Consider the following 12,823-nt stretch of genomic DNA (forward strand, 5'->3'; position numbering starts at 1 on the left):
GAGGGTTGACAATGATCCGAAGAAGTGCGGATCGGGGCCTCGTGCGCAGGAACCTATTAACGTGCTTCATTGCAAGGGAACCCTGCCCCTCAATCCCGTCGGTTTCCCTCTTCCTTGGACCTTGTTTCTTCCTATATTGCTATTGTACACCAGTTCCACTTCCAAGTCCGTAGGTAGCACCTGATAGTCGTGTGTCTTCTAGTTCGTGATTTCTCGTTCTGTTGTACACATTACTAGCTGGATCATTACCCTTAACCTGTTGTTTATTATGTTCTTGGCACTTGAAGTGTCCCTCCTTAGTCTATAGAACATGCCCGTAATATGTAGAATTAGTAGTGGATGGTCTCACATGGGTACAATACTCAAGGTCTGTACATCTAAAGATATATGGGATAACATCGGAACATCCACATGTCCGTATGGGCATACATATGACACAGATTTTAGAATACGACTTGTCGGAACGGCATGCTAAACCTCTTCTAAGCATATGCGGTCGCGAAAAGAGCGAGGTGAGGCCGAAACCCCGCTCAGTCGCTCAGGATAGCCTGGACAACATTAGCTACCCTCAACTGCCGTAGATCTGTATACGTCTATGCAACATCCGGAGTGAGCAATCTGATCGGACTTCGAATATGCAAATGCACCTACCTGCCCAGTGCCGACAAAGATGATGGGTTGTCCTGTAACGTATGTCATCGACAGCGCGGCTCCAACCTATCCGCAGAATAAGCATGTATAGCCAAGAGGTACCTCATTCATTCAGGGACTCGCCTTATCATCAACGGTATCCCACTTCGTGACCAGCATCCCGTCAATACCACGTCCCTTGCCCGCACCACCTGAGGCAGCTGAGAAGTCTCTTAAGGCTCTGTCGAACTTCGTAAGTTGATCAACTGCTTCATTGCCTACGAGGGCCTCCCCGACAAAGATAATCTTGTCCGGGTTATTCACGGCAACCAACTATGATGCCGTCGCACGTTAGTCAACCATGAACAACGTATAAGCATAGCTTGACTAAGAATAATAACAGTACCTTGGCCAGAGCACGCATGAGAGGCTGGAGATGATCATCAGTCAACACGATCCAGGACAACCTTCCCAGGTTCAACAAGACGGACCTCGTTATCCTGCATCCGCCCCGCCGTATCAATCAGGACCACGTCAAAATCATGATCTTTGGCTAAAAAGACAAGTGTGTCAGCTGTACTCCCACTATTAGCAAAGACCATCTCCGACAGACCGTAGGTTATGGCCTCCTTCGCGATGGCAGCGGCATCTTTCCCATAGCCTCTCTCGAAGAGCTCAACTCGCCCCTTGCTGTCAGTGGCCCCGTCCACGCCGAGCATACTAAGGTTTCGGACGTGGACACGCAGCTGTTCCACAGCGCCGCTCCTACCGACAGCAGTCATTTGCCATTAACGCAGCACTGTACACGAAGGTTTCGTGATACGCACCGGAAAGTATCACATGCGGCGATCAGCACCCTAAACCCATTTTGGATCAGCCAAAAGGCGACCTTGCTCAAGTTCGTACTTTTCCCAACTCCATTCACCCCAACGAATGTCATGCTGTAAGGGAGACGCTGTTGAGTAGATGGCAACGGCGAATTCAGCTTCGTCCGGATGGAAAGCAATAAATCCGTTGACGTTTTGGGCGTCAATATGCGCGTTATCGAGTTGGACAGCGCTACGCGAACGGCTGCGTTTATGGCTGAACCGAGATTTCAGAGCTAGCACGCCTCTCAGTAGAGATTTGTACACATACTCTGCAATCCACCGATTTTCTTGCCCACCAGGCCCTCGCCTACACCCTCACAGACCTTGTCAGCAATGTCCTTAGCGACATTTTTCTTCATGAGATGCTGCTTCATCGCCTCCAAGACAGGCTTCAGGTCGTCCTCCGTAAGCACCTTCGAACCCGTGAAGCGTGCAAACAACGATCCAAGGGCTCCTAGAGACGAGGTGGAGGACTGCGCTTTCGGCGCACTTGCGACACCATTGGCTTTCAGGGCCTGCGAGATGACTGCGTCGGTAAAGTCGCTGCTACCCTTGCCGAACTCCCAGTCTTTGATCTCATATAACCCGTCTTCGGTTCTTGTCCCGAGGGAGGTCTGGTCAACCAGAGCGTCCAGGTCAAGGTTCTCTGATCGCCCATTGCCATCTGCAGAGGACTTATCCATGCTGAAGTCGAGTGCGGCCATGTCAGTTTCGCTAGGTGCCGATTCGCCCCACTTTCGCTGTTCTTTTGCCTTTGCTTTGCGTTTCGACCTGGACGGCGTGTCGGAGCTGTAACATGATCTATCAGGACCGCAAGTTATATAGAGAGACCGAATACTCACTCGGAATTCGGATGACTTTCTCTTCCGCTTCCTGACTCCACTCGTCCGAGGCCACGCCCCCCTCTCCGGCCTCCTCTACCACGCAGGCGGCTCTTCAGAGCATGAACGTTCCGTGAAATCTGCTGCTCGTCGAGATAATCCGAGGCAGTCTGAGATGGAACTGGGAAACTCTGATAAGAAAATACTCATGAGGGATAGGATATATGCGTACTAGTGCTCTGATCGTCGGACGGGGGAGTCGAAAGCTCGGTCGCCACAGGGCGACTTACAGGAGGTCTAATGCGAGATCGGCGTTCCTGAGATACAGCATTATTCAACAGTACCAGGCTGGAAGCAATCTACTCACCTGCGCCGCCTTTTCCTCGAATGTCCTCAACAGCTTATCAAACATGTTGTCCCAGCCTTCGAACGCTTTGGAGAAATCCCAGATTGTAGGAGTTACACCTTTGGAAGTAGCAGGTGTAGATAGCTTTCCGGCATTCATTGCATGCAGAGAGGCGACAAAGGTCGCCAGGAACGGTTCAAATAGCTTGACAAAGAGCGTCCTAATCGCAGTTAGGAGGTCTTCGACATATGTCAATTGTAAGATGCGTTGGTATGCGACCTGTACACCGTTCGGACATCTCGCGAAAGCTGGCAAAGCCTATTACTCACAACGAAGATTAACTCCAGGTCGTTCACAAACGTCCATTTGACGGCATACCCATCTTTCTCATACTTCTCCGTTGTGCGGCCTTCGATAAGAGCCTCTCTAATGAGGGAGTTGACAGGGGATGCTGGAGATGAAGCGATCTGCGAGGCTGTAGGCGTGAAAGCACGCGACCACAGGACTATGCCGCCTGCTCAAAAATAGTATGAGCACCAACACTTTGACCATGGTATCGTGAGCATACCTTTGTGGGATATGGAGCAATGGTCAAGCATGGCAGGCAGGGGGTGGGGCAGTATATTTGGTCCTCTGGCAAACTTCAGAATGACTTCTGTTGGGCTTCGTATTCTGGCAACCAGCTGAAGTGCAGAGCGAAACGAGTATAGTAAGGTGCGTCTGCTGTATGTATGCCAGTGAACTCCTGGTAAGCTTGGATTAAACTGCGGTGCACAGCGCCACTTTGGCGGGCAATTACCGGATCAGGCAAAACGCGCCCTGGTTCGGCACTGGAGAAGAACAGAGAAGCAATAATCGCTGCAGCCCTTAGAGTGGATATTCTACAGTCCAGACTCAGTCTAACGGGCACATACAAACTGAGGAGTCACTCCGAGTTACATTGGTGCTAAACGCCGCCTGGCCTCGAAGGTGTTAGAGCATTCATATATTTCGGACGTACAACGAATCGAAAACTGATAGGACCTGTATGAAATGCAAATCCAGCATGCAGCGAAGAAGGCTTCTCATTTGCCTATGGTTGGAAGCACTTGACGCGCGCAAAGTACCGACGTCAGGGAGCTTCGTCCATAGTGGTGTCGAGATCTTGCTTGCTGCCATGGGAAGCCAAGATGGATAGGAAAGAACTCCAGCACTATTAGGCGCCTTCGAGTCAATCAGGCTCGGGGCCGCTGCCCGTGTCTGCCCGGTTAACGTTGAGTTCCAGCAAAATGTTCGGGGCAAAGCGCGACGAAGAACGATTGGTCACTGAAGTTCATACGGGTAAGAATGGCGGATGCATGAAGCTCACTGTCCTTGCATGGATAGCTAAAGAGTTCCTGGAATAGAGTTATGATATCGTCGGCAGAATGACGAGATTCGTACCGCTGGTAAAATTGTCGTGGGCTAAAATCAACGGGAGGCATACCGAACGGTCGAATAGGCCAGGAACAGCTCATTGTGTGTTTTATTCTCGATTAGAGTCCTGTAGATATATCTGCTTTAGATTGACCCGTCATCACGGGCGATAAATTCTATTCGGATGGAGATGTACAATCAGTGCGACCACATCCGGCCGGTCCATAGGCGGTGCGAATTACAGGACCTGGACAGAACAGAGAGTAACTGCAAATCTCTGCCTGGAAGCCAAACCGTCTCGCTATCTTGCCCGACGGGCTCACCTTTCTCGAGTTCATCCACAAACGTACTGTGATGGCTTGATCAACCGCATATCGCCACAACGCGGGTTTCTACACCCGCTACTTCCATACATCCGGTGCCAGCAGGATGTGAGAATGGTGTCTGGTAGAGGCTGCTCAGGATAAGGCGTGTCCGAGCAGCAGTGGAGACTAGTTGAGTTCGTAGCAGACTTCTGTGGAGACGTCGTCCTTCGAGGCAATCAACCCTTCGCTCCTCACCCTTTCTAGCCTTGCTTCCCATTATTCTTCTCGCTACAATGGCCTGAGCGCTAGCTTTCGTCGGTCGAGAGTCAATAATTGCGCGAAATCCAGTGACAGAGTCAAGCCAAGTCAGATTCAAATTGGCGGCCAAGCATGATATGTTCCCGGGGAGTGCTCGGCCGTCAAGTTCTTGGCTCGCTGAGTTTCCCGGTGTCTGAAGGGCTGGCTGATGTCGAAGTAGGTGAACTCAGAGGTAGAGAGCCCGGCATCGTTGCTGAGAACGAGTGTAGCGGAGATCGAAAGACCAGGATTCACAAAAAAACTACGTAGAAAGCCACAGAATCGCGCAGGATTTCTCTAACGTAGTCCCGAAGGCAGGAGGTAATTTTCTGAGCCAGAAGCAGGGAAAGATGGTGAGCAATTGAAGGCATAATTTTGAGATAAGTTGCAGGAGGTGGGTGTGTGGGTCCGGTTGCCGAGAGTCGCCAGCCGAGGACCGGGGGACCACCCTGATCGATGGCGTCCGCTCCCAGCCGTCCGCGTCGTCGTTGAAGGTTTCCTCTTGTACTGGTAATCCCGTCTTCTTGCAGTCTTCGACTCTGTATCGCCCTGTGGATTCTTCTGTGGCATCTTCTGTGGCATCTGCCCGCCTGGACAAGTTAAAATAACTGAATTTTGACCGCATTCACGGTCGGTAGATCGGGTCACAGCTGGGTTCTGGATTCTTGCGTTTCGCTCTTGGTGTCGGTGCTATCAGTGGGAACTTGCAGCTTTTCTTCCAGTCTTCGGGTTTCGGTATCTTTTGCTCGAGCTATGGGTCGTTCAACGATGTAACGGCTTACTCAAAACTCTAGCTTGCGGCTTGGAGTGTAACTTTTGCCGTTGGGCGTCGTCGACTTGATCCTTCAATTTCATACGATGGCGGTGCTTTGGGGCAAAAATCTGTTCATTTGAGAAGGGAGTCTTACAGTAAATAATAACAAGTGAGTTTCATCTTGTTTCACTGCAAGTTTGTGAGCGTCGTTGGGCGTGTCTTTTTAAGTTCGCATTCTTCGTATGCTAGTCTTGATGAGTGGACTTGCTATTCTCTTGAATGTTCTTGTCTTCATCACACGAAGCTTGATGCAGGCTTTGGGAAAGTATGACAACTCAGTTTGCATACTATTCGGTGGTGAGAGATAAAGAGAAGAGACGTGCCTCGCTGTCGTCCGCTCTTTATGATGGGACACGTGACGGTCACGTTATCACGTGTTGTGACTCTATCACGGGATCTTGTTCCGGACGTGTCTTGAAGGATGTGTGGAATCCAATGCTAATACGGAATAAAAAGCAGGATGTGGGGGATACGAACTCACAAGGAGATTTGGTGCAAACTTATGGAGATGTCACCTCCGCGACTTGCCCGTGCGGGACAGGTCAACCACGCAGACACGGAAGCAAATTCGCGCACCAGGAATGACGGCGCCCGCGCAGGAAAGCAACAAGAACTGTTTGGCTGGCTCTGGTGCCTTTGCTGGCGGCGGCGTGGTATACAAAGTACCCAGGCCTTTCAGATGGTACCCCAGCTCTCAGGATAGGCCAGAAGACGGCTCTGTGTCCGAATATCGCATGCGGCGTGATCGAGATCCGCTCAATGGACTCCTTTGTTTTCGTCTCTTCGACGTGCGCGTAGACCAGATATCCGCAAGCTTTGCAGCACCACTAAAGCTGGAGCAGGATGCTGTATACGACGAGCCGATATCTAGCTTAGGTCTTCTTGCGCATCAGAGGCGCGTAGGACAAGCTGCGTTTGCAATGCCGTAACATTCTCGGGTGTCTCCAGTTACCCAGCTGTCGGCGGCGCAACCGCTGGCCCCCTTAGTCCCGGAATAATGGAGTAAGAACACGTTATCGAAGGTTCGTTCAACCCTTCGACTCGATGACCTTGGGAATTCGCGGCGGGTCCGAAAGTGGCAGGGCCGTCTGCTAATATGCTAAGGGATCCCCACTTTATCAAATCTTTACACACGTCCGCCGTCCGTCGCATATAAGGGCGCCTTGTACCCTCGACCTGGTCTCCGTTCTCTCTCTTCCCTATGTACAGCTGAGTCTGTCCTCCTAGACTATCTCCGCCCGCTCCGAGTGCTGCTTCTTTTTATCATTAATGCTGCCCCGCATGGAGCCTGCATATCCTTCATTTACCCTAGTTTTGAACGAAGCATTCGATTCTTCTCCTCTCCCTCAGTGCGACTTGTCGTGGCACGACGACAGCGATTCATATTCCGCCCATTATCCAGTCCGCTTTCGTAATCCGCTCATGGTAAGGCACTCCGCGGGAATATCGCCCCGAGTCGTACTCACCGCCCCCAGACAACCGTCGACTACAGATATGACTGCAATCAACCCGTACCAACCATGTCATGGGTACGTGACGCGCCACGGTCAGCATGTATCCATGTAACGCGGTATTCAGGATGATTTGTGGGAACCCAACCAGGAAGCGTCTAACCTCCAAGTAGCATTGGACTTGAACAAAGGAAAAAAGACACGAGAGTCTGCGAGGCGTCGACGATTTTCAGATTTGGTTGTGGCGAGTCTTCTGGCTAGGCTCGAGGGCACGAATCGCAGGCTCACATTTGTGCACCGTAGGATTTGGCCGTTGTGATCAAAAGGAAATGCTCCGTGCGCTCCCTGCTGAGACAACGAAAGGCGCCCCTCACGACGTTGACCAACATCGATCTTGCATCTTGAATGGACGGCTGGCTATCTTGGAGATGAGATTCTCTTTATACACCCTCTACGTTTTTGGTAATGTACCATAAGATGTCCTACTTTCTGCTCTCTCTGCTCCGTTTCGTTGATAGTCGAGTTTGGATAGTAAAAGCTACGTAGTAATGTCCCATAGTGAACCGGATGATATGCAAGCGAATTATACTGATACAATTGATAAAAATTGTTCTTCTGGGTTGAAGATAGCAAGAAGCCTGAACATGGCCCGGTATATGGATGAGTCCTGAGGCCAGAGGTAACCAAACCCAGTGTATGCGGTCTGCGATGTAGATCCGTCGGAAGCGGGAGTTATACTAGGCGCTCCCCACAGCGTGAGCATTTCACTTCGCGGTCCATACTGTTGAGGCTGGTTAGCATGACTTCGTTGCGTCCAAAAGACGCGCAGCTCACAACAAGCAGCAGAGACCTATAGGGAAACATAACACCGCAGTAATGATCCCGCCAACTCCGTACTCTGCGTGCCTATCATGATCACCTCGCGCACATCGTGCTAGTACTGCGGATATCTTAGCTGTTGCCTTCCTGCTTATGCATTCACCGGTGAACTCACGTCGCTGTTGATACTGAGACCCAACGACAGCCTCTTGCATCTCAGGTGATAGCATTGGGCTTCTCATGGGCTGCACAGCGGTAGGTGGTATAGAGGCATCTGGAAATGAGAGTAAAGGTGCGCCAGGACGGCGGCGGCCCGCCTGTGTCACAGGGACCTCGCGCTCAAGGGCGGCTTGTGGAGGCGATAGTAGGGGCGGCTGGTCGTTGGGGATTGGCGTATATGGAGGAGGTCGTTGAGAGGGAAACTCGCCATTAACACCGCGTTCTGCAGCCGCTTTGTCGACGATGATCATGTCGGACAGCCCACACCGCGCAGTTCCTGGGTATCGCGGACTCCGAAAGAATGCTTCGGCCGCTGCAGCGGTGCTATGAAGGCTGCAGTGAAGACAGTCGCGAGAGGGAGAGAAGCGTTAGACGCCAATTAATTATTGTTTATCAAGCTATGCTCGACCATGGCGCTGCTCGAGGCGGTGCGGAGGGGGTCATATATTTAGAACACGCGTCTAGGGCGCGTCGGCGTATCCCGTCCTCGCGTGTGGTAACGTTCCGGAGACGCGACCGTCACAGACTCCTCATCTTCAACGTGCATCGGGACCGTATTCGACGACGGCAAAATGGCCGAAGAACAAGACGTCTATGAAGTCGGTGAGGAACAGGTTTCGTCCGATGCTCCTGGCAGGAACTCAGGGAATCCACAGAGACAATCGTACAGGCCAAAGTGGCCGTTAAGAGGGGAAAGAAGCTTCAATGGGTGCGTTTCCTCGTATCTCATGGAGATGATGAAGCCGACTGTAACCGCCACAAATGATAGAAGTACTATGTGAAAGTATGCCCGTCACTTCTTTGGTTGTTCCGCTTTACGCTCAGCTGAGAGTGTGTTCTAGTGGAAAGGATTTGACGGCGAGAACGACAACACGTACGTTCCAAGCTATGGTAGCATGCAAGACACGACTCAAGGCTAATTTCATACTTGGACGTTCCCACCCGTAGCTGGGAACCGATAGAGTCTTTTAGCGGAGGCTCTGAACATTTCTTGTCGCACTTCTGGTCGCGTGTGGACGTCGGTGGCCGGGATATAACTGATGCGACGGCTTTCAAAAAAGGAGAGATAGTGTTCCCTGTTGGTCCTCCCCGTGAGTTGCTATATAGTCCTCTCGACTGCTGTCCTACATGTCAGATCAGGTATGGGCAAGGGAAAGTCGCCCGAAAACGAAGGATCCCCCCCTGAAAAGGAAGAAGGCAGCCACGTTAGGACAAGCACGGTACGACAAACGAAGCGGGAGCCGGAAACGCCTGCCAGTACATCTCGGGGCTCAGCATCGAAGCGGAAAAGAGATCGTTCCCCAGCTCCTGTCGAGCCAAGTCCAAGGGAGAAACGGCCACGTACGCCGAGTAGCAAGGCTTTGGCTGCTTCGGCAGTTTCTCCTGCTACTAAACGCCCCAAACGGCGGTCGACCGGAGATTCTCGGAGAAAGACCGTCCCTGTAGTCGAAATGACCATGAGTCCCTCTAAGTCTACTCCGGCAAAGCCCAACGTAAGTCCACGTACAAGGAAGCGACAGAATCGGTCGCCCTCAGAAATCCCTCCATCGGTTGAGGGAGATGAGGTCGAAGCAGGTCGCAGCTTTGAGCCCGATCTACAGCATGCCACTGGTATAAGAACTCCGGTCTTCCTGTCATACTGGCTCACTCCAATTGTACTATACAGATGACGATGCTGACGGTGTGACGGACCCGGATGCCGTAGCGGGGGGTGAAGATGAAGACGCTATGCGCGTGGCGGCGCAGTTGGCTGCCAGTGGCACGTCCTCGGGTTCTTCGCAAGAGGTCTCGTCGTCGCATGCTAATCGAAGTCCCGCTGCCAAGCCCGTCGTTAGATTTGCCGCTGAGCCCTCTGGTCGTCAACAAGTAAACGGCGAGACACCGACTGAAAGAAAACAATCGGGCAAGCTGGCACTACGAGACCCTCCTTCCGCCCTAAAACAAAGTCCAAAAGGAAAGGGAACTTCATCCCAAGTTGTCGGCCCTGTGAAGGTCCCCTATAAAGGGGTCACGCCCCGAAAGAGTTCTCTCTTGACCTTCGCAAAAGGCACGTTAGCAACAATGAAGGGTAAATTCGTTCCAGAACGTCCTGCGGCGCTGGAAGACCCGTCAGAACCCCGCATTGGCCCAGTAGAATTTGACCCAGATCAGGTTCTGCCGTTCGAGGTGGTTAATGATGACGGTAGTTCAGACGACCAACTAGTACTTCAGCATTCTTCCGTCACAACGTCTGTCGAGTCGAAGACTTCGAGGGTACCACCGGCGGGTGAACAACTTCTAGAGGCTGCGGGCTCGAACTCCGAAGCAGGCGGTCTTCCCGCTTCCGAGGACGTCCAAATGCATGTCGAGCCTTCTGCGGGTGAACAGCCTGCGCCTATTGCCAATGTGTATGCTTTCCTTCAGCTTTTCATAGGATCTTTGCTGAAGAACAAGTGTCAGAGCTATTTCTTTGAACGGCGCGGATCCTGAGACCCTTGTAAGACCTTCGTTCAGTGCGATGTGGAGCCAGTCTACCATTTTTGGGCCACTGTGAGTGTTGAGACGGCCACCGAGGGTCATAATATTGACATTATCCTTTCAGGGGACTGGGTGCGAGCGTCATGCCTAGCAATTCATTGAGTGCCCCGTCATCCTCCGAGTGAGTCTCCTTAACACACGTCCTCGATAACATTGTTTGAAAGATACGCAGTGCACAGACTGTCCCTAAGCCATTCCTTCTTGCGATCAATCCTGAAACCACGATCCCAATAGCTTTCCAAGATGCAAACCTTGGGGCGTCGCTGGAGCAGTCTACACTCGATGTCGTGGTCGCAAAATGTCAGGCTAAAGGACCACCGGGAAAGCTGTACAAGGACATTGCTGTCGTAAACACCCTGACGACCAGCGGTTCGTCCGCGAGGGTTGTCCCTCATGATAGCGCGGATGAACGCCATAGGGAGCAACTTGCGGAGTTCCATAAGCTCCTGGGCGACCAACATCTTGTAGGCGGCATGATTTCAGATATGTGTGTCACGGGCTCACATTGTCACAGTTCCTGGCCGTCGCTGCGGATTCACTCCTGGCATTCTGTTCGTCCGAGAACAGGGCAGTAGCCGAAAAGCTCGGAGTCCCAGCGGCGTTGATCGGACTTCGAGAGACGATCATAGCTTCACATGTGTCCATACAAGACCACTCAACTTTCGTTGATTTCGCCGTCGAGGCGGAAAGCGTGAAATCGTAGGCCGAGGCCTGGGGAGCGTTGCACTGGCTCCGTATGCTCTCCCTGCGTCTTCACATCCATATACATCTATGTTCAGTATAATACATATCTGATGAATGCGGCGGGAGCCATGTATCGGGCAGTGTCTGTGTATGGCTTGGTCGCTGAACGACGCCTCGAGAATTCATCCCGTCCAGGGTGGCAAGGCTCTGCAAGGGGTGTCGGCATAGGTACAGTTTCATAACATCTCCAGAATCAACTCTGTTCTCTGGCCGAAGGTATCTTAGTGGTCACGATGAAGCTGCAAGTCAAACGGTCCAAGTATTGTAAGGCCCGTGACAGTGGGCGCTGATCAGCATTGAATATTGATCGTCACCACATGCGGAACCGGATTTTAGCACGCTGTGCTGATGCTGTGCCAGCCACGCTTCCCTCTGTACCCTTTAAATGTGTACGATACCGCGTCACCTCAATACTGATGAAGAGTTATGGAGGCAGCAGCACGCACAGTGCGCCCTACACAACTCACCTGTATTGGTTGGATGCTGTAGCTACTGGTAAAGCTCGTATAAACGACCCTTGTCATTAGGCAGCAGAGCTGCAGGGTTTATATACACTGTGGCCCATAGGCTGACTAAGCTACGTGGAATATCTATAATCCTACTGAGCTCCACCTATGATGTCACTGACCCACATGAGCTCCGTGCCTTTGTACAATAATGGAATATACCAGAATATTCCAGAGGGTTCCGGTATGTTCTGGTACATTGTAGAACCTGGCAGCTAAGTCAGCGCCTAGTTCAACACTCCCCCTTGCTAAGTGCCGCGGATAATCGCGCACGCAAGCGTTGGGCTGACTTAGATTACTTGTAAAACCTAAGTCCAAGTTGCGCTCTGAAGCGCAGGAACTTGACATGCCCTAAGTTCTTAGTGAACATGTCTGCAGGGTTATTCTCGCCATCGATGTAGAATACTTCAACTTTCTTCTGCTCGATGACTTCCCTGATATAGTGATAGCGAATGTCAATGTGTTTAGACCTTCGCTCGGTGACTGGATTAGACGCAAGGAATATAGATCCTTGGTTGTCACCGCAAATAGGAATGGGGCCGAGTTGGTAGCCTAACTCTTCAAAGAGTTGTCTAACCCATACACATTGGCGGCTACAATCACTGAGCGCCATGTACTCGGCTTCAGTGGAGGATAGCGCAACAGTTTTCTGCGCTCTCGACTGCCAACTGAATATGCCATTGGCTAATTTAAGGAAGTAACCGGTTTGGGACTTCCTGGTACTGGGATCTGATGCCCAGTCCGAATCAGTGCACGCAGTAATACCAAGTCCACTAGCACCATCAAAAGCTAGTGTGTAATTACGAGTCCCGATTAGATAGCGGCAGATGTACAGCGCTTTATCTAAATGGGCTTGAGATGGATTAGCAGCAAATTGCGCTAACTTGGTAACTGCATAGCTGATGTCCGGTCGAGTTCCAAGCATAATGTAGAGCAAGGAACCGATCACGGTTTGGAACCGGCTACGAAGAGTAGGATTGACCGGGCCATTGTGAGGCTCGGGTCGATAGCCTGCAGGGAGAGGAGTTGGCGCAGATTTTGCATTCTGCATGCCACAACGCTGCAGCACTTTATCAAGGTAGGCGATCTG

General features: G+C 51.6%; 4 protein-coding genes across 4 annotated transcripts; 2 read left to right on the forward strand and 2 right to left on the reverse strand.

Moving 5' to 3' along the window:
• Positions 1-45: 45 nt before the first annotated feature.
• GLOTRDRAFT_136860 (P-loop containing nucleoside triphosphate hydrolase protein) lies at positions 46-3,265 on the reverse strand (the record flags this gene model as incomplete). Its single annotated transcript, XM_007865163.1, has 13 exons — positions 46-593; positions 652-717; positions 775-963; positions 1,037-1,060; positions 1,122-1,183; positions 1,244-1,395; positions 1,458-1,713; positions 1,768-2,288; positions 2,342-2,501; positions 2,553-2,637; positions 2,688-2,945; positions 2,996-3,180; positions 3,235-3,265. 13 exons carry the CDS (start codon positions 3,263-3,265, stop codon positions 531-533), a joined length of 2,052 nt encoding a protein of 683 aa, XP_007863354.1. The 3' UTR covers positions 46-530.
• Positions 3,266-6,058: 2,793 nt separating this feature from the next.
• GLOTRDRAFT_91590 (uncharacterized protein) lies at positions 6,059-6,406 on the forward strand (the record flags this gene model as incomplete). The annotated part of the gene is made up of 1 exon (XM_007865164.1): positions 6,059-6,406. The coding sequence occupies one exon, from the start codon at positions 6,059-6,061 to the stop codon at positions 6,404-6,406; it is 348 nt and encodes a 115-aa protein (XP_007863355.1).
• A 1,254-nt stretch (positions 6,407-7,660) lies between these two features.
• Positions 7,661-7,989, reverse strand: GLOTRDRAFT_37428 (uncharacterized protein; the record flags this gene model as incomplete). Its single annotated transcript, XM_007864782.1, has 3 exons — positions 7,661-7,709; positions 7,763-7,868; positions 7,923-7,989. 3 exons carry the CDS (start codon positions 7,987-7,989, stop codon positions 7,661-7,663), a joined length of 222 nt encoding a protein of 73 aa, XP_007862973.1.
• A 549-nt stretch (positions 7,990-8,538) lies between these two features.
• Positions 8,539-11,186, forward strand: GLOTRDRAFT_136861 (uncharacterized protein; the record flags this gene model as incomplete). Its single annotated transcript, XM_007865165.1, has 11 exons — positions 8,539-8,569; positions 8,623-8,675; positions 8,736-8,750; positions 8,809-8,840; positions 8,915-9,057; positions 9,107-9,577; positions 9,633-10,353; positions 10,406-10,495; positions 10,548-10,604; positions 10,656-10,947; positions 10,998-11,186. 11 exons carry the CDS (start codon positions 8,539-8,541, stop codon positions 11,184-11,186), a joined length of 2,094 nt encoding a protein of 697 aa, XP_007863356.1.
• Positions 11,187-12,823: the final 1,637 nt, after the last annotated feature.

This window comes from Gloeophyllum trabeum (genome assembly GCF_000344685.1).
Source record: "Gloeophyllum trabeum ATCC 11539 unplaced genomic scaffold GLOTRscaffold_00003, whole genome shotgun sequence".
In the NCBI taxonomy this organism is placed as follows: domain Eukaryota; kingdom Fungi; phylum Basidiomycota; class Agaricomycetes; order Gloeophyllales; family Gloeophyllaceae; genus Gloeophyllum; species Gloeophyllum trabeum.